This window comes from Festucalex cinctus, chromosome 3 (assembly GCF_051991245.1).
Source record: "Festucalex cinctus isolate MCC-2025b chromosome 3, RoL_Fcin_1.0, whole genome shotgun sequence".
Lineage (NCBI taxonomy): Eukaryota > Metazoa > Chordata > Actinopteri > Syngnathiformes > Syngnathidae > Festucalex > Festucalex cinctus.
In genome coordinates this window covers 13,346,135-13,368,861 of record NC_135413.1, presented here as the reverse complement: position 1 = coordinate 13,368,861, position 22,727 = coordinate 13,346,135, and the positions used below count along the sequence as shown (strand labels likewise).

Here is a 22,727-nt window from a genome sequence, read left to right as displayed (position 1 = left end):
GGCCCAGCTGGGGCAAAAATTTGGCCCTGGCATTTTGACTTAGGCCCACTACCGGCCCAGTCTGGCGCAGCCCAACTCCTGCCTAGCATGTAGTTCTGCCACTGATGTTTATTGATGATGTTTCAGGTTGCGATCTTTATTCAAACTGGGTTATCGGACTAGTTCCTCTAAATTGTAGGCCAGTCTCTTGCGTGAAATGTAGGAAAATAATAATTAAAAAGCACTGCATCATCCCCAAAAGAGGCTTTCCCACCGGGCATCTGTCCTGTATGACAGAAGGCCTGTCCAGCCCTGAATATGAGTAACAAATACATAAAATTAAGCACCTGCTGAGTCTTGTGATGGTAGGCTGACCCGGATTTGAAGCTTCAAAGCAAGCTTCGAAGCAATGACGTAAATTTCCATTGAAGCACTGCTTCGCACCTTGCTTCAAATCACTTTACATATGACGTATGAAGCAGGTTCATTAACTTGAATGAACCACATGACTGGTTCGGGGTCCTATCGGATGATAATGTGGTAAGTCGTTCGTCTAGCGCCGCTAGCAACTGTCATTGTTCGATTTATGATGTATAGGGTTACGTTGATCCTAATTCACCCATCCATTCTTTGGACATCTTATCCTCACTCGTCTCATATGTCAACTGCCAAACATGTTCATGCACTATGGCATCATTTGTTCCTTAAGTTGTGGGCGATTTGATTTTGATTTTACTCATATGGAGTATTGGTGAGATAATTAAAACAACAAAAAAACAAAAAAAAGAAGAAGAGAGGATGAAACCAGCTAAATTCATAAAGTGTCTTGGAAAAAAGGTGCCTAATTTCGAGTGATCCCCACCTCACATGATGGCAGTTACACAGGCACACCCAATATTTCCCAAGAACTGTCTAATCACTAACACAATATACACACGTTCATCACTAAAATGTAGTTTGATTGTATTTTATATTGAGCTTCAGAGGCATGTAGATTTTTGCAAATCACTGACTGCTAATGTTTTCCAAAAAGTGTGAAGTTGAGTCTGTGCCTATTGTGCAACTCTGGAGAGGTGTTTTGCTCTTTGAGTGTAAACATCTGTAATTGTGTGAAAAATTTCATTTCAGTATGCGTAATTAAACAACTATTAAAAAAAAAAAAAAAAAAAAAAAAAACTACAGCGTACTCTCGGGATTTCCTTTTATGGTAATGTGCCGCAAGGAGGGGGCGTATTTGGCAATGGGACGTCATCATTTCGCGCCACAAAACCGGAAGTGTAGCTCGTTCGTGAGTAGCTTAGCGGTGTTTACTAGTCATTTTTATGAGTAACTTTGAATCACTCGTCATATACCCAACGCCAAACTGTGTGGAACAACTTAAAGATGAGCGAGGCAGAAAATGAGAAGGTAACAGTGGAACACGTAACTGCAGACGCATTTGTTCGATTAGCATCTGTGACTTTGAGCTCTTGTTGAATTGTTTTGACCATTCGTTCTTTTTCTTCAGGGTCCTGCAGTCCTGAGGGAAGAGGGGAACAGCCTTTTCAAGGCCGGGGACTTGCAAGGTGCCGTGTGTTGTTACACCAGAGCACTGAAGCTGAGTGACAGCAGACAAGAAAGCGCCGTACTTTACCGCAACCGCTCTGCATGCTACTTGAAACTAGAGGACTATGACAAGGCAGAGTCGGATGCCTCCAAATGTAATATATTCTTCATTGTGCATGGTGTAATATCGAGAGATGTTTTTTATTTGATTATACTTTATGAAAAATGTATTGGACATGTCTAAATTACAAGTAGTTTCCTTAAAATGTACTACATGCCTTTCTTTGTTCTTTTAGCTCTCGATACTGACCCAAGTGATGTGAAAGCCAGGTTTCGGAGGGCTCAGGCTTTCCAGAAACTTGGACGTCTTGACCAGGCATTTGTGGATGCACAGAGGTGTGCCCAGCTAGAGCCCAAAAACAAAGCCTTCCAAGATCTCCTTAGACAGCTGGCGGCACAGATCCAGCAGAAGGTGATGTAATGCACGTGAGTATTTGTGATCTTATTAAAAAAAAAAAAGTGCTTATCAGCCTTTTTTCTTAAATCTTATCTTTGTAGTTGCTACAGTCAAACTCAACAGATGCACGTGTGCAACAGATGTTCTCACTTCTTGTAGATGCATCTGTGAATGATTCTGACCGACAAAAGGTATGTTTGCCCTCACAGGCAAGAAGACAAAAGATTAAAAAAAAAAATCTCGTAGTCTAGCTCTGCTCAAATAATGTGGTCAATTAACTGATTTCAGGCTGCACAGAATCTAGTGGTGTTATCTCGAGAAGACGCAGGAGCTGAGCAGATCTTCCGTAACGATGGCGTGAGGCTGATTGACCAACTTCTTCATTCAAAGCAGGAGGAAGTTGTCCTTTCCGCTCTGAGGACGCTGGTTGGCTTGTGTACAGAACATCAGTCCAGAGTAAGTCAAAAATGTTTACATCCATTCATAGTGGACTTTGGTGCAAAGGTTGGGCTAAACTCTGGGCTAACAATCACACCAATGGACAATTGATTCTGGTTAATTCAAGAAGCATGATTTTGGAATGTGTGTGAAAGCCAGAATTCCCGGAGAAAACAAACACAGGAAGAACACATGTGCAAGCGCCACCCAGTATGTGCTGAGATTTGAACACAGAACCTCTTGACGCTGAGGCAGTCAAGCTAGTAACCACTCTTGTACCATGCTCTCATCCCAGCAAGATATAGTTGTTTTTGCAAGTATTATACTAAACTTTGACAACATTTTTACCAGCAGATCAATTACTGTACCCCAATATTTTAAACATCTTATCCAATTCACTAACAATTTCAACTGCATGAGGAAATCTAGAAAAACCTACAGTCTATTGCTGTTGGCTATGTCTATGATGGTGTATTTCTAATTTGTTGATGATAATGAATTAACATTATTTATCCGTATTACTCAAAGACAATACCCATCTACTTTATCCAGGAAATTTTGCCTTTCAGTTCTTAATCTTGGAATGTATGGTTTTATTCTTAGACAATGGCAATAGTGAATGAGCTGGGCATGGAGCAACTGTGTGCGGTAATGGGATCAGGTGGCTCCGCTGTTTCTCTGGCCACCAGCCACCTGCTGAAGGTGATGTTTGAGGCGCTCACAGAGGGCATGAAGAGGGAGATCAGGGGAAAGGAAGAAGCCATACTTCCTGGTGAGTTTACCTTTTTTTTCTTTTCATGAAATACTTGTCTTGATTCTTGGAATTCGACTTGAAATTTTAAAGGAAATGTGAGAACCCAAACAGGAGTACAGAAAGCTGTTACTTGAAACAATACCCGCATAATATTTAAACTTCTTGTGAAGATTAAAAAAAAAAAAAAAAAAAACAGTATAGGTGATGTGTCTTCTCTCAGGTACGTTCAGTGTTTGGCTGTTTTGATTTTAAAACAGAACCATCCAAGGAGCTTCGCTCAATGTTGCGTCACCTCTTGGAGATGTTGCCAGCATCAAATGTGTCAGGACCTGGCAGAGACAACGCCATCAATCTTCTCGTCAAACATGTACCCTGCAAGTCCTTAAAGAACCTAGACAACTCCCTGACACTATGGGTCATAGACCAGGGTATGTCCTGAGAATTGTATTTGTATGAAGACATTACATTTTACAATTATGAGTCTCGTTGCTTTAATAAGAGATGAGGAAATAGGTGTTTATGCTGGCCAACAGAAAATTAAGGCAGTTGCTATTTTTGTAGTGCCATGTCTTTACACTGATCCATTAATTCCTCTTGTAGGCCTGAAGATGATTTTGGAGGTGGCTGCATCAGTGCCTGAGCTCTCAGGCGGGCCAACACTTACAGAGAACTCCCACATGAGCTGCTCAGTCTTGCTTAGCAAGCTTTATGATGATCTTCGAAGTGACAAGGAAAGGGAGAACTTTAACAAACTGTGTGAAGACTACGTTCAGTGAGTTGATCACCCAGGTTTCGCAAAATAATTCAACTGTTTGCTCTATCCATCATAATTGTAACTTCCTTGAACTATTGCTGTTTATATTTTTTAGACAACACTTTAACCAAACGGGCCTTGAAGCCAAGCTGCGAGCCATCCAGACCGTATCTGTGCTCTTCCAAGGGCCAAGTGACGTTGGCAACCGAACCTTGGAGATGTCAGGAATGATGAATGCAGTTATATCCTTGTGTGCCTCGGAAGATGTAATCCACCAGCAGGTAGCAGTGGAGGCTCTTATTCATGCAGCAGGTAAAGCTAAGAGGGCTTCCTTGATCACAGCCAAAGGTGTAGCGCTTCTCAAGGACCTGTACAAGAAAAGTGAGAATGACAGGATACGTGTGAGAGCCCTGGTGGTAAGAAAGTTTTTGTAGCTGTGATCATCTCTACGTGTAGAATGAAACTATCAATGGTCTCTGGTGGTTATCCAGGGGTTGTGCAAGCTTGGATCAGCAGGGGGGACCGATTTCAGCATGAAGCAGTTTGCGGAAGGATCAACACTAAAGCTATCCAAGCAGTGCAGGAAGTATGTATGATTGCTTACTGTAATTTTCCAACTGACGGTACATATAGTGTAGGACTAACTTGTTGGAAGGGGAAAACAGCTAAGTGGTGGTTGATGGATACTTCCCTGTCAGGTGGCTTTGTAATGAGGCTCTGCCCTCTACATCCCGTCGGTGGTCCGTGGAAGGTCTTGCCTATCTCACCCTTGATGCTGATGTGAAAGAGGACTTGGTCGAACACAGGAATGCTCTTCAGGCCATGTTTGAATTAGCAAAGGTTTGAGTTGACACATTTTTAGCATGTCACTTTCATAGTACTTGTATGTGCAACTAGAATACTACACATATAGTATCAATCCTCTTGGGGTGAGTGGCCTTGCCTTTTTTTTTTCTTTCTTGCAGTCTGAGGACAAAACAGTGCTCTTTGCTGTAGGCTCCACTCTGGTGAATTGCACCAATAGCTATGAGGTGGAAAAGCCTGACCCTCAGATGGTGGAGCTGGCCAAGTATGCAAAGCAGCATGTGCCGGAGGAGCACCCAAAGGTAACGCGCCAATACCCTTTTTAAAGTGGGTATCCATGTCCGTTTCTGTGGGGTATATGCCACGGACGAGGCGGGACGTGATTTTGCACATCAGTTTGTTTCCGGTCTGGGTTGCAAACGCGCAACCTAGGGGCACAAAGTTGGAAGCACAAGTATTTGTTTTGGATGTCTGTTGATTTTGGAATGAATAAAAGCCAAAAATAATAATACTAATAATAATAATACTTATTATAATTATATATAGAATAATTTATTTATTTCATCCATCCATCCATCCATTTTCTTGACCGATTATTCCTCACAAGGGTCGCGGGGGGTGCTGGCGCCTATCTCAGCTGGCTCTGGGCAGTAGGGGGGGGACACCCTGGACTGGTTGCCAGCCAATCGCAGGGCATAATTTATTTATTTTATTGTATTTTTATTTATTTATATATATATATATATTTATTTTTTTGTGGACACAACCCACACGTCGCAAATCGAACCGGAAACAAACTAATGTGCAAAAACAGTCCCGCCTCTTCCGTGGCATATACCCCATTCCTGAAATATCTGTTAAGCTGGATAGATCCAACACTTTAACTGTGTATTATTACATCAGTTTTATTCTGTAAAACAAGACCATGTGATACTTATCTGATCTATCAGGATGCAGCTTCCTATGTAGAGAAGAGGCTAATAAAGTTGCTGGAGGCTGGAGTGGTTTCTGCATTAGTGTGTATGGTCAAACATGAGAGTCCGGTTCTCACAGATGCTTGCAGAGAATGTATTGCCAGGTAGGAAGTTGGTCTTTTTCTTTGTAGCACCCATTTGTACATTTACTCAGTCTGTTTTTCCCTGTTGGTCTTTTTCTTTGTAGCACCCATTTGTACATTTACTCGGTCTGTTTTTCCCTGTTTCACAAAAGGGTGTTCTTGGCTTTGGTGGAGCGACAGGAAGACAGAGGCACTGTAGTGGCACAAGGAGGGGGAAAGGTACATGACACTGATATGCTTATATGAACCCTACTGGAGGGTTAATGTACTTTATGTTGATTGTTTTCCGCCATAGGCTCTCATCCCACTTGCATCTGATAACACTGAAGTAGGAAAAGTTAAAGCAGCACAAGCACTTTCCAAAATAACCATCACATCCAATCCAGAGATTGCCTTTCCTGGAGAACGGGTAAGTTAAAAAAAAAAAAATAATCCACTAATGTACTCTGCTTTTAAAAATATATAGTTTTTTTTGGTGTTAAAGTCATCTTGTGTTGTTATTTCAGATTTATGAAGTTGTGCGCCCCATTGTCAGTCTCTTAAATCTTCATTGCACCCTGCTACAAAACTTTGAGGCACTTATGGCTTTGACGAACCTGGCCGGAATGAATGAGAGACTCAGGTTGGCCACTAGGGGGAAGTCTCTCCTAAGAAAGTCGCATGGTTTAAATGGTGTCTCATACAGATAATCCAGTTTTATGCCCTTTTTTTCTTCACATGAATTTCTAAATACGTATATCTCAACTATTTCTGTACGGTCATAACTTTTTCTCAAGTGTAGTATTACACAAAGTCTGATATGATTTGTGTTGCTGCTTTTGTTGCTCACAGACAAAAGATAATAAAAGAGAAGGCTGTGCCAAAAATTGAAGGCTACATGTTTGAGGAGCACGACCTGGTCCGAGCAGCTGCCACAGAGTGCATGTGTAACCTTATCCTGAGCACAGAGGTTTGGCATACAATCTGTGATACAGAGGCATTTTTTGAAATCTGAACTGGAAATCCTAATGGAGGCTTTGCCCTGATGTGTACGGTCAGGTGCAACAGCTGTACTTTGCCACTGGCAGTGATCGCCTGAAGCTGCTTGTCCTCTACTGTGGCGAGGACGATGAAAGGCTTAGAAGAGCTGCTGCAGGAACACTGGCCATGCTGACTGCTGAGCAGCCTGAGATTTGTGCTCGTATCCCCACAACTGTGAGTCCGTCACCTCTACATCCACGTTGCACTTAGCATTGCTGCTCACATGATTCCTGGTTTTTGTTTTTCCAGACCACCCACTGGCTGGAGATCCTGCAGGCACTGCTGCTAAGTGAAATATCTGACTTGCGCCATCGCGGATCCGTCATCGTTTGTAACATGATGCAAGCTGAGAAGAGTCTGGCAGAAACACTGATTGAGAGTGAAATCCTGGAGATTTTGTCTGTCTTGACAAAGAGAGGACAGGGAAAACCAGAACCAGCCTCAAACGTAGCTCAGACCTGCCTGGATAAGGCAATAGAGTACGGCATCATCATGAGTAGAGAGGGAAAGGAAAGGCCTGAAGGAACTAAAGCCTGAATCACTTCCAGTGTGTGAATCCTGTCAGTATCAGAGCAATATCCAGTACCTAAACACTTCAGCCATTTCCACTGCTGGTCTTCAGTTTTGTCTGAATTGCAAAGCTCCCAAAAGACCAGAAAATTCCTAAATTTAGTAAAGAAAATGACCACAAAAAAAAAAGTCACTGCTTTTATGCGTGCTTCATTAAGTGTTTGCAATAAATGCGCTATATTTAACACTATCACAATTATGTTTATGTATGTTGATGTATACAATGGCATAAAAAAAAAAAAAATCATGGTCCACTTTTCATACTTGCTTTTTCACACTTTGAAAATTGTTAATCGTTTGACACTGCGTGTTTTAAGTTTTTGTACAAAAATATTTTTTACGGGCACTTACTTTGCCCGTCCGTGTGTGTGATCAAGTTCTGTACATTCATAATGCACAATAAAATAACGCACTACCACTTTCAGGGATGACTGTTTATGAATGCGCATGCGCAACTTTTGCGGGAAGGCTGCCTACAGTCCCGACACTGTTCCACAGAATCCACACAGTCCTTGCACAGTAACCTAAGCGGTTCTAATGCGCTGGTTCGGTTTCGGCTTTAACGCATTTGGACAGATACGTGTAGGAGAACGTGTTGTTGATAAATACGACACCGCCGATGGAGTTAACGTGGTAACGCCAGTAGAGTTGAAGTGTCATGTTGACGGAAGCTGCATTTCGAAAATAAGTGAACTCCGAGCGAGTTGGAGTCGAAGAGTAACCCTTCACTCGAATGGTGAGCGAAAGATGAAACGTGTCATTTAAAAATGCTTATGCAGTATCACAATCTCAAAATAATGGCTCAACCTCGCTGTGTTGCCAGGTGCCCGCTGTTTGTGTTTGACAGGTTTCAACGCTGTCAGTGGGATTTGTGGGACAGGGTGCACGGACGCCATTGTTGGGGAGTCTTTCTTAATCCTCGCCTTTACAGACAGAGTTGAGTCATGGGACCTAGACAACGAGAATAAGACCCCAGTATGGAGTATGGAAGTCAAAACTCCACCCGATGGCGCTGCAGGTCAGGTGGCGTTTAAAGGAAGACGCTATTCGCCACAGCGCCACCCTTTGGATTGCTTTGCGTGTTTGGCCCAACGTTGCAATAATCTTTACTGAAATCCAATTTTGTTGGCTTCCAGGTGCGTCACTGGATCTGCCATTAATCTGTGATGGCTACATTGCCACAAAACCTCCCTTCTACCGGCCATTATCTCCCCACCTGAAGGCCACCAGGCTGGCACTGGGTGCAGAGCACAGCGTTCTCCTCAGTGCCTCTGGAGCTGTGTATACATGGGGACTGGGCAGGTATCACTCACACACCTGTCACTTTTTGGTCATCTAGAGCAGTGTTTCTAAGCCTCTATTGAGTCAGGGTATGTGTATATGTGTGTGTGTGTGTGTGTGTATATATATATTACCTTACAAATACTAAGTAGATATACAGAATAATTATGTACCTTGCTGGCAACATTAGATGAACAAAGCTAATGTATTTGTAGTAAGGTTAAAATTTTTGACCAAGTGAAATCAGGTAATTTCCCACAGCACACCTTCTCCGCACACGTTTGCACTCACTGATCTTGAGCAATCAGTAATTCCCACTGACACTTATCCAAAAACTACAATGTCTATTTTCAACCATCAGTTTTCCACTACATGGCAGAGGGTCGACAAACCTGGTAATCCACCATCTCATGTCATGAGTTTTTGTTGTTGTCCCCCCCACATGTACTTGTAAAATGTACCTTGCCCCAATAAAGATTTGGCATCCCTGATCTACATAACACCTTTATTACAATCTTAGAACGTTTTTTTTGTTTTTGTTTTTAATCAGTCACGGTCAGTTAGGACATGGTGGCCTCTCATCCGAAGAGCATCCTAGGGTAGTGGAGGCACTTTGGGGAATGACCATGAGCTCTGTGGCTACTGGAGGGTGGCACACTGTCTGCATTAGTGGTAAGAGTATCTCATAATCTCAGTGTAATTTTAAATGTTTAAAATTCTATGACATTTTTGTACAAAATGTTTTGAAATATTGTACTATGTGGAACACATTGAAGCACCTTGTGAAGTGCACTATATAAAATAAAGCAGCCTTGCTTAATCAGGTATGCATATAAATGGTAAATCAATGTATTGGGTGACAGATGGCGGTGACCTGTATGTGTGGGGGTGGAATGAGAGTGGGCAGCTTGGTCTTCCCTCGCGGACTGCGAGGGCACAGAAGCATCAAAGTAGTCAAACAGTAGCAGGTTGGTCATTACAAGAATATTTGAATCTGATTTTTTTTTTTCCTCTTTTGTGCTTGCTATATCTACACCTATTTATATTTCAACTGTTATGTTGCAGACATGTCTTCATATAAAGACACGCCAGAGGCAGCGATGGACAAAGAAGTGTTTATTTCCATCCAGGCATTCCCAGCACTAGTGGACGTCACTCCATCGTGTGACATTAAGACGGTGGGCTGTGGCTCCCGACATACAGCTGCAGTGACATGTAGGAAATCTCACTTCCACATGAAATAGTTATTGGAAAGTTTTTTTCTTCATTACGCTGATCACAATTTGTGATAACCAAACCTTTTCATTTATATGATGTCTGTTGTTCACAGTTTGAGTAATGGAGTATACCTTGTTAACGAAATCAAAGAGAATAAACTCATGTTTTCAATGTGATCTATATCATTTTAGCCACAGGTGACCTCTACACATGGGGATGGGGTGAGTTTGATTCAAACTCTTAATATTGGCATCAACTGTAATGTACATTTAAATCAACACAAGACGCAACTCACTTGTTTTTCCTTTCTCAGGCCGATACGGGCAGCTTGGATATGAGACATCCTATTCAGATGAGCCACGTCGTGTGGAGTTCTTCAGGGAACAACAGATGCACGTTGTCGATGTGACGTGTGGGGCATGGAATACTTTTGCTGCTGTAGTTAAGGAGGAAGTAGCTTCCTCTTAAATTCTTCCTCTCCTATAGTCATACATCGACTTTGCACTCTATCAGACAAACTGGTAACTTGAAGACTTGATTTAGTATATGCTCAATAAAAAAAGGTTGAAAATTGTGGATTTTTGTAAAACTTTTAATATGGAAATATAAAGAGAGATTGAAAAATCACAAGTGGGTGATATACATATGAGTAAAGGCAGTAAAATCTATAGATAATTTACATCGAATAACTATAACTGATTAAACAATAATAAATGTGGGTAGTCAACGTCTGTCTTCACAGCACAATCTTGAAGGAACTGTGGAGAAGTATTTGGAAGTAAGTCAACTGTTTCGACAAACACACTCACTTAGAATTAGATTTTTGTGCTCACCTGACAAAATCTGGTGACCTTGAAATGACGTGCTGAAACTCTGAGAGGTTAACGGTTCCATCCTTGTCAATGTCTGACTCATCAAGAATCTAAATGGCAGCCAGTAGAAACGACAGTATTATTACATGTCTGTTGTTTTATCTCTATTGCGGGACCTCACTCACGTTATTGATGAGTTGTTTCATCTCCTCCCTGGTTAGTCTCGTGTCGTCAGTCTCTCCAGTCAGGCAGTTGATTAGTTTCTCCAGATCACCGGAGTCAAGAGTTCCATCATCATCAAAGTCTAGGAATGAGAACATAGCATCAAATATAATGTTTGTGGAATGTGGGAACCAATCACGTGCGAGCTTTTACCAAATATACGGAAGGCATAGTGGGACTTGATTTCCAGTGTAGCTGAGTCACTGAAGGCACTCAAAAGATCGAGAAAGTCCTCAAAAGTGAGGCTTCCATCTTTTACTTCAGATGTTGAAAAGACGTGGCAGATTCTCGTTTTAAAGGGGTTGGACTGGAACAGCAATAAGTCAAGGGTCATTGCGGTTAAACTGGGGCACTTCCTTCAAGCCGTATGAAACAGAAACTCATTTTGCCATAAGGAGTGTTGACACTTTCTAGCTTTTTACCTTAAGTTCTGGAAGAGTGAGGACCTTCTCCATGGGCACCCTGGCATTTGGAAGGTCTTTTTCATCTTTCGAGAGCAGCTCTGTGAATCTTTTATGTGCCCTGGTAATAGCCACAACATAATGTGTTATATAAAGACTGCCGAATGAATTTTGCAAGCGTGTGGTATACATATGGACACTTACAGAAGAATTTCTTGTTTTGTTAAAAACGTCAGCTCCTAGAAGTAAAATGACAGTCATCACAAAAAACAAACAACAACAACAACAAAAAGGAAATTATGAATTACATGGTGATAACATATTACTTTCCAACAAGCAAGACAACGTCGGATTCAGAATTATGAGATGCTACTGCTAGTTCAAATTCAAAATTGGAGTACAAGTTTAGATTACTGCTTGGGCTACACTAAAATAGCTTAAATTGGCTAACGTCGCTGGGCGAAACAAGTGTTCGGCAGTTAATCGTCGATACCGTATAACGTTAGACAGGACGGCATCGTGGCTGTTCCTTTAGGTTTCTAATATGTGGCAACTTACTTGGTATTCTGAGAGCAAATCCTTTCCAAGTTGACTCGCCGTTGTCCCCATCTTGAACTGCGCTTCCAAATGTTAAACTTTTCTCTTGTAAACAGTGGTGCCTGTCAAGACACTTTACTTCCGGTGTTGTCGTTTCCACCCTCATGTTAACCCTTTAATGCTTGAGACAAGTTGAGAGGCTACAAAAACGCAGCTGCCAATATGCTAATATGGTCAATAAAGGGATTCTGAGTCAAAGACGCTGTCATTCTTTTTTTATTTTTTTATTTTATTTTTTTTACTTTAGACCTGAACGTTTTGAGGCTGAGATGCAATGTTCTATTTCTCTCATATCGTTTTAAGTTGTAACATTCCATTAATATATATATATATTTTATTATTATTATAAAAGGAAATGTAATAATATTAAACCTTCCGTCTAGGCTAAAGCCAATATGGCAGGATTTTTTCTTGACATGGATTCCTCATGCCAAATCATGAACAGCCTCAACTGTCAGAAGTTAAGGCCAAATGTGTGACATTTGCGCATAATAATAATAATTAATAATTAATTAATTATTTGATGTGCCGTTGAAATTAAATTTCTAGGTATTGGTTTTGCATCAGTTTTTAAGGTGCTGGTCCTTATTGGGTCACAAAGGTCACTGAGCCTATAACTGCTGACTTTGGGCGAGAAGCAGGTACACTTGACTCTGGACTGTTTGCCATCAGTCAATGTTTTATAAGATTACCTAAAAGAGTATCCTATGGTCTGAGGTGTGTTAAGTATGCATTTGCTCCAATAACAGGGTGCCGACAATCTTCAATATTAAATATGTTGAATTGTTGTTATTATTTTATTTTTTATTTTATTTTTTTATTTTATTTTTAACCAAAAATCTTCATGTTTGTAGGGAAAGTCAACATGAAGTCATGAATCCGTCAATTGTGACGCCAAAAGGAATGTAACCAATCAAAGGATCGCCCTGACTGAGAAATAAAGTATAAATAAACGTGCACTTCCAATGTTGTTTTTCCTTTCGTTGGTGCCCATAGCATGGGTAACTTGCACATCTGTGAAGGCGCCTTTCATGCTGTAAGGTAGACTACATACAGGTTTTAGAGCAACGTATGCTGCTATCCAAGCAATGTCTTTTTCAGGGACATCCTTTTTTTCCAGCAAGGCAATGCCAAGCCACATTCTGTACATGTTAGAACAGCGTGGTTTAGTTGTAAAACACTGTGAGTGTGATCAGTGAAAATGTGTAGCACATTATGAAGTGTTTAATATGACAGCATAGACCCTAGTTGAGCAACTAGTTGTACATCAAGTAAGTATGGGAATGAATTCCACCTACAAAGTTTTAGCAGTTAGCATCCTCAGTTCCCAAACGCAGGTGTCCTTAATAGGTGAGGTGATGTAACACCGTGGTAAACATGCCCCTGTCCCACCTTTCATGGAATGAACGTGTTGCAGGCTTCAAATTCAAAGTAAGTATTTGCAAAAAAGTTTATTAGTTTGAATATTAAATATCTTGTCTCTGTAAATTGCATTAAATAGAGGTTGAAAAGAATTTGCAAATCATTGTATTCTGTTTTTATTTACACATCCCAACTTCATTGGAGTTGTTTTTTTTTTTTTTCAAAGGATGGTGATGTTTGAAACACATAAATTGCTTGATGTAGCTAATCAATAAGCGTAACAAATGTTTTATTTTCAACATCCAATCCAAACTTAAGTACCGCTAATGGTCATCTTTTATTTAATTTATTACATGAAACTGACAATAATGCTATAAAACATGTTAGATTAACTACAGTACAGTATGTTTGAATATTGAATACAAAGACTTCTATTTTTGAAACTGAACAAAGTTTGAATAGCTCAGCAATTAATTATTCAACATGCGGAAGAGTTCAGCTCAACTCTGGAGGTGAGACAAACTAAGCTCCCGGATTTGTTTCCCATTCTGTTGAATCTAAAATAAAATAGATAAAAACAGAATTAAACATCAGTATACAATGGAACAAAGTGCTGACATAATTACAACAGTTGTAATAGTGATTTCTCGGTTTTGGTCTATTTGACTGAAATACTTGTTTTTGATAAAGTTTCCTACTAAACACAACATTATTCATGTGCTTTCCTCATACTCTACCTGCCATTCTTGTTCCTTCCCTCGTCTCAGCTGAAACACCGATGCCAAATTCATTTTCTGCGGTGACTCTAAAGTAGTAGATCCCACCCTCCTCCAGGTCAGTCACCTTGTAGGACAACCGGTGGCACCTGTTGGTGAGTCTTGTCCATCCTTTTCTGCTGATGTCCAGTATGTCAACAAGGTAGTTCTTAACGGAGGCTCCTCCCTCATTCTCAGGGATGTCCCAAGTAACTGTGGCAGAGTTCTTGGTAACATCTTTAACAGCTAAATGTGTTGGTGGACCAGGGGAATCCAGAACCTGCACACTTAGAGACAAAGAGGCTTTGCCAACACCATTTTGTAATTTGACTATGTATTTGCCTGTATCATCACGAGTCGCTTTTTCCACAGTAATGGAGGTGACAGAGCTGGTGGTGTTGATCAGTCCTCTGATTCTTAGATCCACATCTGCTTTTTCCCAGGTCACACTTGGAGCAGGTTTGCCAGTGAAAGGCACAGTAAGGGTGAAGGCACTTCCTTCTTTAACATGGAGAGTCTTCTTCATATCAGTGCTAATGTCAAACCTGGGTTCCTCTTCTCTCTCCACAGCCACATAAGGATCCGTTTCAGGACTGGCATCACTGATGCCTACCTTATTTATTGATCTAACAACAAACACGTATTCTGCCCCTGAGGTGAGCCCCGTTACTTTAAACTCAGTATTGTCTGTGTTATGAGTCCCAACAGCCCAGGCCTCTTCTGTGGATTTTCTGAATTCAACTTTGTACCCAGTGACTGGCGCTCCGCCATCAAACAGTGGCTTGTTCCACGAAAGAGTGATTGAGGACCTGGAAGAATCGAGAAGCGTAGGCTTTCCAGGAGGGGAAGGCAGAAACTTTGGATCTTCTGCCATGGCAAGAGAACATGGTAGACTGGGTTCACTTATCCCTGCAGCATTCTCTGCAAAAACACGAAATTCATATTCGCATCCTCCATGTAAGCCAGAAGCTTTGACTCGTAGGTCGTAGACAGGCTTCTTATTAACACGCAGCCAACGAATGCCCTGCTTGTCGCGCTTCTCGATGATGTACCCGCTGATTCGGCTTCCACCATCAGATACTGGCCTCTTCCAGCAGATAGTCATAGTGTCACTCGTCGTACTTGTGACCTCAACATCCGTTGGGGGCGATGGGATGGTGAAGGGGTCAACCGCCTTGATGGGATCACTTTCCAAAGTCTCCCCCTCACCATACTTGTTCACTGCCCTCACCCTAAAGAGGTATTCATTTCCTTTGAGCAGCTTGGTTATTTTGCAAGTAGTTGCCATCAAGTCACCATAAATAAGAGTCCAGGCTACACGGCTGGTTTCACACTTTTCAACAATGTAATGCATGATCTCTGCACCGCCTGTCTCGTGAGGGGGTCCCCATGATAAGGTGACTTTCTCCGCGGAAATTCCAGACACTTCCAAGGGTCCAGCTGGAGGGCCAGGCCTATCCAAGACTCTACATGTAATTGTAATAGATGTAGTACCCGCAGTACTCTGTAGCGTCAGAATGTATTGTCCGGAGTCTTTCCGAACGCTTTCCCGGATAAGTAAAGACGTATGCGTCTTTGTTGCTGTAATCTCAACCCTGCCCTTTGTGCCAATAGTTCTACCATTCTTCGACCACAAGACTGTTGGGTTGGGGCGGCCAGAGATGTCAGCATCTATTCTTAGAATCTCACCCACTTTAACAACCAAAATCTGTCTAAATTTGTCCTCTACGATAATTTTAGGTGGCTCCACATCATGCTGCACAGTGACAGGTCCTGTGGTCTCGGAGGGTGCACTGAAGAGCTCAGCTGCATTCTTTGCAAGGACCCTGAAGTCATATTGTTCACCCTCAGTGAGACCAGTCACCTCCAAAAAGGTGTTGAGTAAGTTGGTGAAGTTACACTTAAGCCAACAACTATCCGGAAGCTCTTTGCGCTCTACAATGAAAGTAGTTATCTTAGCCCCACCGTCGTATTGTGGTTTGTCCCATGAGAGGGAAACCGAAGAGTTTGTTATATTGGAAACTGTGAGGTTGCGTGGGGGTTCGCACTGGTCTCTTGCTGCAACAGGCTCAGAGGCATTACTGCAGGGGCCTACGCCAACGATATTCTCAGCATAAACCCGAAACTCATACACGAGGCCTTCTTCAATACTTGTAACTTTGAATCTGTTCTCTGTCACTGGACCTCTGTTTAACTTTGTCCACAGAATACTACTTTGATCTTTGTATTCAATATGATAGCCAATAATAGGGCTGCCACCATCACTGCTTGCCGGGCTCCATGTAATGACCATGACAGACTTTGAGGCACTCACAACACAGACATTGGTTGGGGGACTTGGAACCTTGAAAGGATATTGGGCAACAACGGGTTCAGACTCAGCAAAGGAGCTCTTCCCGTAGCGATTCTCTGCAGCAACACGAAAGTGATATTCAGTGCCCTGTGTCAACCGGGATATTTTTATAGAGGTCCTGGCAACGGTGCTTGACACAGTTTGCCATATTGTGCTGACTGTATCTCTCTTCTCAACAACATAATTAGATATTTGACACCCCCCACTATAATGTGGGGGCTGCCACATCAAAACCACAAAGTCAGCGCTCACTTCTTCCACAGTGAGGTCACATGGAGGTCCAGGTTTTTCAAAAACATTAACATGGATTTCAGCAGACGTAGTTCCAGTGGAATTGGCAACGGTTACCTCATACAAGCCGACATCTACCTTTGTTGCATCTTTGATTATCATTTGTGATGACGTATCCGATGTACATACATTTACCCTGCAGGTCTCTTTGAGTATGTTGCCATCTTTCTTCCATGTTACTGTTGGCTGTGGTACACCCTTAAATGGCACATCAATCCTTAAATCATTCCCTGCCTTCACACTGAATGTGCTGGACAGCAAATTGATCACAGGTTCAGCACTTGTGTCTTTTACAGTAACAGGTGTCGACAGGAGCTTCGGTTCACTCTTTCCCTTTTCATTCACAGCACTAACTCTGAAGAAATATTCCATTCCTTTTGCCAGTCCATTAATGACGGTTTCCAGTGATTTACTCTCAGAACAGGTTGTCCACTTGTCATGGCCCTTTGCTTGCATTTCTACAATATAACGTGTAATTTTGCTTCCTCCGTCATGATCTGGCTTTTCCCACGAGAGTTGTACACTGTCACTGGTGACATAACTCTGTGTTATTTTCCCAGGAGGAAGAGGCACTTCAGACATTTTAACAGGCTCCGTTGTTTCAGCTGCTTGTCCACTTCCATACTCATTTACAGCCAAGACACGGAAGTAATAAAAACATCCCTCCTGGAGGTTGCCAATTTTACACGAGTTCCTTGTGCAGTTACTACAGACACTTGTGAATACTTTTCTCGCCTCCTCTCTCTTTTCCACCACATAATGTGAGATCACTGCTCCTCCATCAATGAGTGGAGCCTCCCAGGAGACGAACACAGAATCTCTCTGTACATCTTTCACTTGCAGGTTTGTTGGTGCACTGGGAGTATCCAACACTCGAACATTGATAAATGCTGATTTTGAGCCCATGCAGTTAGTAGCAGTCAATAAATACTTCCCAGTGTCATTTCTGTTTACATTTTCAATCATCAACGACGTGTAGGAGCCTGTCACCTCTATTTGTGCACGCTCACTGAGAGGACCACCTTCCTTTGACCAATGGACCTCAGGTTCTGGCTTTCCTCTGATGGCGACATAGAGATGTAATGTTGAACAGGCTCGGACATTAACTAGCTTTCTCAAAACTGAGTCCAACTCAACTTCAGGATGCTCTAATTTCTCAGCTGCAACCACAGACCCTGGTAAGTCCACAGGCTCACCAACTCCATTCACATTTGTTGCACGTACCCGGAAGTTGTACTCTACATTTTCTCTCAGACCTTTTATGGTGTCTTTTGTATCTTCTGTGTATGGTGTGCATGTGATCCATTCATCATCTGCTGCTTCTTTCATCTCAACAACAAATCCAGTAATGGGAGCTCCACCATCATAGATAGACTTGGACCAGGATAGAGAGACAGTACTGCATGAATGGTCTGTTACTTTGAGGTTGGTAGGGGGACCAGGAGGGTATGATGCATCACACATTTTAATATAGTCACTTGCCTCACTGGGTGCACCGACACCAGCAGTATTCTCTGCTGATACTCTAAACTGATAATAATGTCCCTCGGTGAGTCCTGTGCATCTGAAACGCAAGTCATTCAGCCTTCTCTTGTTGCATTTCGTCCACCTAACACCATCTTTATCACGTTTCTCCAGGATGTAGCCATCTATCTCAGAGCCCCCGTCCGTCTCAGGTCTTTCCCACGTCAACATTACAGAGTCCCCAGTCACAGCACTGGCTATTGGGGTAGAAGGCGCACTGGGTGTTTTAAAAGGATTTTGCGCAATGAAAGGTTCAGATTCCAGAAATTCTCCTACACCAAATTTGTTCACAGCACAAACACGGAATATGTATTCTCTTCCGGGCGTCAGCTTTGTAACTTTGTAACTGACAGATTCAACATGGGGATCAACTCCTGTCCATGTAACACGGCTTGTCTCCCTTTTTTCAACAATGTAGTGTGAAACACTGGCACCACCATCATGTAAAGGGGGGTTCCAATGAAGATGACATTTTTCAGCACTTACAGCTTTCACCCTCAAAGGCCCGTCTGGGGAACCGGGTCTATCCAGTACCTTCACATTAACTGGCATAGATGTTGTTCCATCGATGTTAGTGAGACTGAGGACAAAGCGTCCCCCATCCACGCGTGTGCAGTCCCTGACAATCAGCGTTGTATGAGTGAGGGTGTTTTTTATATCTGTCCGAGGTGTAGCTTGGTTGATTTCTTCACCATCCTTCAGCCATCTTACGTCAGGAAGAGGCTTTCCAAAATAATCAGCTTCAATTGTAAATGTTTCGCCAGCCTGAACAACAATCGGACTCTTGAACTTGGGGTCCATGAACACAGAGGGTCCTTCAATTACATCTTCGGCAAAAATGGTTATACTTTCAGAGGGTTTGCTCCAAACGCCTGCACCATTTTTGGCAGTTATTCTGAACTCATAACTTTGGCCTCCCGTCAGACCTGTAATTGTGAACTGATTTTCAATAACATTTGTGAAGTTTGCTTTCATCCATCGGCCATCTGGAAGCTCTTTCTTTTCCACAACATAACCTATGATGGAGCTGCCACCATCATTGGCGGGTTTGGCCCACTGGAGTGTGATATTGTCTTTTGTAATAACAACCGCTTCAGGTTTACCAGGTGCGTCACAGGGATCTCTCGCCACATAACAGTCAGAAATCTTGCTCGATGGGCTGAGTCCAGCAATATTTTCAGCAAAGACTCTGAATTCATATGCAATCCCTTCTTCCAGGCCGGTTGTTTTGAATCGGGGGTCATGTATGGCAAACTTGTTCAGCTTGGTCCATAATATGCTGTTTTTCTCCTTTCGTTCCAGGTGATAGCCAGTGACAGCGCTACCTCCATCGCTGCTTGGGGGTGCCCATTCAACTAACATGCTGTACTTTGACACTGTGGACACAAACGGTGTACCAGTAGCCATAGGCACACTAAATGGGTACTGTGCAAGTACAACTGAAGATGTGATGGCTGCACTCTTTCCATACCTATTTTCTGCAAACACTCTGAATTGATACTCATTACCAGCCTTTAGTTTAGTGACTTTGATTGCAGTTCGCACTGTCGTTGCTGATACTGTTTGCCACTCCATGTTAGTAATGTCACGTTTCTCCACAACATAGTTGTCAAGCTGACAGCCTCCGGTGTATTGGGGTGGCTCCCAGGAAATGGACACATAGTCAGAACTCACCTCATCAATTCTCACAGGACCTACGGGTGGGTCAGGCTTTTCAAGAACCACCACTGTGATTTCTCCTGTATAGTTTCCAGCATTGTTGCTTGCTGTGATGGAGTATTGGCCAACGTGCTCTCTGGCAGCGTGTCTGATATGAATAAATGTCATTGATGATGTGGTTGATATCTCCAGCCTGGATGTCTCTTTGACAGTCTGTCCATCTTTTTTCCATTGTATCTTTGGGGCTGGATCCCCCAGCACTGGTATTTCTACTTTCAAATCTTCACCATTTTTCACCGTGAATGTGGTGAAAGTCAGTTGAAGGGTTGGTTTTAAAGCCTTTTCCTTTGCCGTATCTTTAGGGTTTTGTGTGCTCCTTTCAAGAGATCCTGCGATCTGTCCTATAGAAACACAAAATAAATAAAACATTGTGTAAGACAGTGATTGAAAGATATGTTGAGTTTGTAATTATATTTTAAAAGCACTGTTATAAATGCATACTTGTGATGAAAACTTCATAGATGTCTGCTTTGCATACCTTCAACAATGGCAGAGGTGGATGGCTCAGAATCAGCATCATGTGTCAGATTAAAGAGCTGAGCTGTATCGCTTCTTTCATCTGTCTACAAAATAGATACAGTTGTCAGTGAAATTAGATTTATGCACCGAAGATTAATTCTTACATGATCTCATGATCTCACGTATTAATATGCTAATGGTAGTTTAAAAAATAGATATAGCCTCCTGTATACATATATTGTAGTCGGGGCTGACAACTTAACATAATGACAGATTTAACTACATACAACTATTATTAAAACCAAAGAGCCAAAAGCTAAGCAGTGTCCAAGACAAAGAGAATGAAAATATAAAATGGGTCGATAGACAAACTAAAATACATACAAAAATGTCAAAATATTTTCAGCGCAAGTTAAAAACAACAACAACAAAAACTACTTACTTGTTTGTCTGTTTCTCCCTCCATCATTATTTATTTCCTTATACAAAGCAAAAAGAAAACAAACTCAACTCAATGTTGTTTGAGATACTGTCAAATTAAGCTCTGCTCGCAAGCAGCCAAACACGCACAACTCAACTCCAGCAGTCACTGCCTGCTTTATCTCCAAAAGCATGCAGTTACTCGAGCTTCTAAAATAGCCACATGACTGACTGGCCAGCTGCTGCATCTTCTAAAGTTAGTTGAGCCTGCGTGGGTTACAAAACAGCAGAGTCATTCTATCAGTGTCACTTGAGTCCACAACGTTTGATAGTGTTAAGGTACAAAAAAAAATGTGCCCAAGTGTGTTTCTATTCTAAAGCTGAAAGGTTTTAATTTCATTGGTGTTGTTTACATTATATATGAGTAAATGTGATTTTTTTTTAGGGTTTTAATCACTTTAGTGAGTACATGGCCGTATTGACGAACATAACATTTGCATCTAAAATATCACCAAATAGATAAAAGATGTATTATTTCCACGTGTGTGCACGGACTCTCGGATTGCACACAATATATTTATTAAAAATAAAAACATTATTTTTAGAAAATTTTTATTATTTGTGTGCGTCCCTCAGTTTATTTTACCAACCTGGCTGTTACACATACTAGTTTTGTCTACAAATTCCTGACTGTTGCTGTTGTGACATCATTGAACCTCTGGAGCAGCCCGGAAGAGTGAGAAGTTCTGACATTGTTTTTTTTCTTTCTTCTTTTTTCATTGTTGTTTCATGTTAGGTAAAGGTCTGTCAATGTCAACCCAACCCCGTCACACAATATTTATAGGGAAAACTGTCTTTTTTTTTTTTAACATTTATTTATTTATTTATTTATTTTTACACTTTAAATGTAAAGAGATGATATTTTCAATTGAAAGTATATTCTCTTAGGTCAAGAACTTGTCCACATCGCGAACAATGGCCATTTTGGGGTGAAATTTAATTTACTACCCGGTCGCATATCACCCCATAACGTTATATTGTAACGGGGTGGTTCTTCTTCATAAAGAAAGAGAGGTTTTCCGTACCGCCCCGTCACAGTGAACCACCCCATCACAGGGCAATCTTGTAAAAAAATAAAATAAAATAAAAATAGGGAAATGGTGTGAAATACTTCATGAATTAATGATGAATAATGTTCTTGTTTTGCGGACTAATCATAGGACTATAGGTTTGATTTCAAATTTTGTAGTCCATATATTTTTTTGTAAATACAGTGACACAGATGATATGTAAAATTATATTTTATGGCTAATGAGCTTAAACAAACAAACAAAAAAAGCTGAGTAAATTACATACGGTCTTAGTGATATATTATTATTATTATTATTTTTAAAAAAGGACATTTTGCTAGCAGCAAAACGTTAGATTTTTTTAAATTTATTTCACCATCACTCAAATGTGTATATGTTGTCCGTGACGTGGTGGTAATTCGAACTATTATAGTTAATATAATTTAGCATCACACGCTGTGTAAATTATTGCCCATTCGGCATCCATTGCAGCCTTGTCATCCTGGAAGGGGGATTTCCACATTTGAAGTCGCCTTCTCAAGGGTTCTTATTTTCCCCTATTTATTTATTTATTTATTTGTTTATTTATGTATGTATGTATGTATGTATGTATGTATGTATGTATGTATGTATGTATGTATGTATGTATGTATGTATGTATGTATGTATGTATGTATGTATGTATGTATGTATGTATGTTAGTTTTTCCTTGCCCTCTTGTGGTTAGATCAAAGGATGTTGTTAATATTTGTCAACTGTGGGCATGTGAAGCCCTGTGACACTCTTTTGTGATGAAGGGCTATATAAATAAACTTGATTTTTTTTTATTATTATTATTTTTTATTTTTTTTATTTTTTTTTACAC

At 41.3% G+C, this 22,727-nt stretch overlaps 4 protein-coding genes across 4 annotated transcripts; 2 read left to right on the top strand and 2 right to left on the bottom strand.

Moving 5' to 3' along the window:
- The first annotated feature begins 1,232 nt into the window (after nt 1–1,232).
- Nucleotides 1,233–7,568, top strand: unc45a (unc-45 myosin chaperone A). Its single transcript, XM_077515929.1, has 19 exons — nt 1,233–1,386; nt 1,487–1,679; nt 1,821–1,996; nt 2,083–2,172; nt 2,270–2,437; nt 3,023–3,191; nt 3,431–3,601; nt 3,774–3,945; nt 4,043–4,343; nt 4,419–4,513; nt 4,626–4,767; nt 4,893–5,033; nt 5,682–5,809; nt 5,941–6,007; nt 6,084–6,197; nt 6,295–6,410; nt 6,620–6,737; nt 6,827–6,982; nt 7,058–7,568. Exons 1-19 carry the CDS (start codon nt 1,363–1,365, stop codon nt 7,343–7,345), a joined length of 2,829 nt encoding a protein of 942 aa, XP_077372055.1. The 5' UTR covers nt 1,233–1,362; the 3' UTR covers nt 7,346–7,568.
- A 255-nt stretch (nt 7,569–7,823) lies between these two features.
- Nucleotides 7,824–10,638, top strand: LOC144015700 (RCC1 domain-containing protein 1-like). Its single transcript, XM_077515930.1, has 8 exons — nt 7,824–8,114; nt 8,202–8,396; nt 8,515–8,680; nt 9,210–9,331; nt 9,523–9,627; nt 9,725–9,874; nt 10,069–10,098; nt 10,191–10,638. The coding sequence occupies exons 1-8, from the start codon at nt 7,916–7,918 to the stop codon at nt 10,343–10,345; spliced, it is 1,122 nt and encodes a 373-aa protein (XP_077372056.1). The 5' UTR covers nt 7,824–7,915; the 3' UTR covers nt 10,346–10,638.
- On the bottom strand, nt 10,449–12,063 carry LOC144015701 (calcium and integrin-binding protein 1-like). The gene is made up of 7 exons (XM_077515931.1): nt 11,871–12,063; nt 11,517–11,551; nt 11,334–11,433; nt 11,065–11,218; nt 10,875–10,993; nt 10,711–10,799; nt 10,449–10,635 (listed from the first exon to the last, which is right to left on the bottom strand). The coding sequence occupies exons 1-7, from the start codon at nt 11,919–11,921 to the stop codon at nt 10,614–10,616; spliced, it is 570 nt and encodes a 189-aa protein (XP_077372057.1). The 5' UTR covers nt 11,922–12,063; the 3' UTR covers nt 10,449–10,613.
- Nucleotides 12,064–13,294: 1,231 nt separating this feature from the next.
- LOC144016618 (titin-like) lies at nt 13,295–20,282 on the bottom strand. The gene is made up of 2 exons (XM_077517957.1): nt 14,009–20,282; nt 13,295–13,828 (listed from the first exon to the last, which is right to left on the bottom strand). The coding sequence occupies exons 1-2, from the start codon at nt 20,280–20,282 to the stop codon at nt 13,794–13,796; spliced, it is 6,309 nt and encodes a 2,102-aa protein (XP_077374083.1). The 3' UTR covers nt 13,295–13,793.
- Between the last annotated feature and the right edge of the window lie 2,445 nt (nt 20,283–22,727).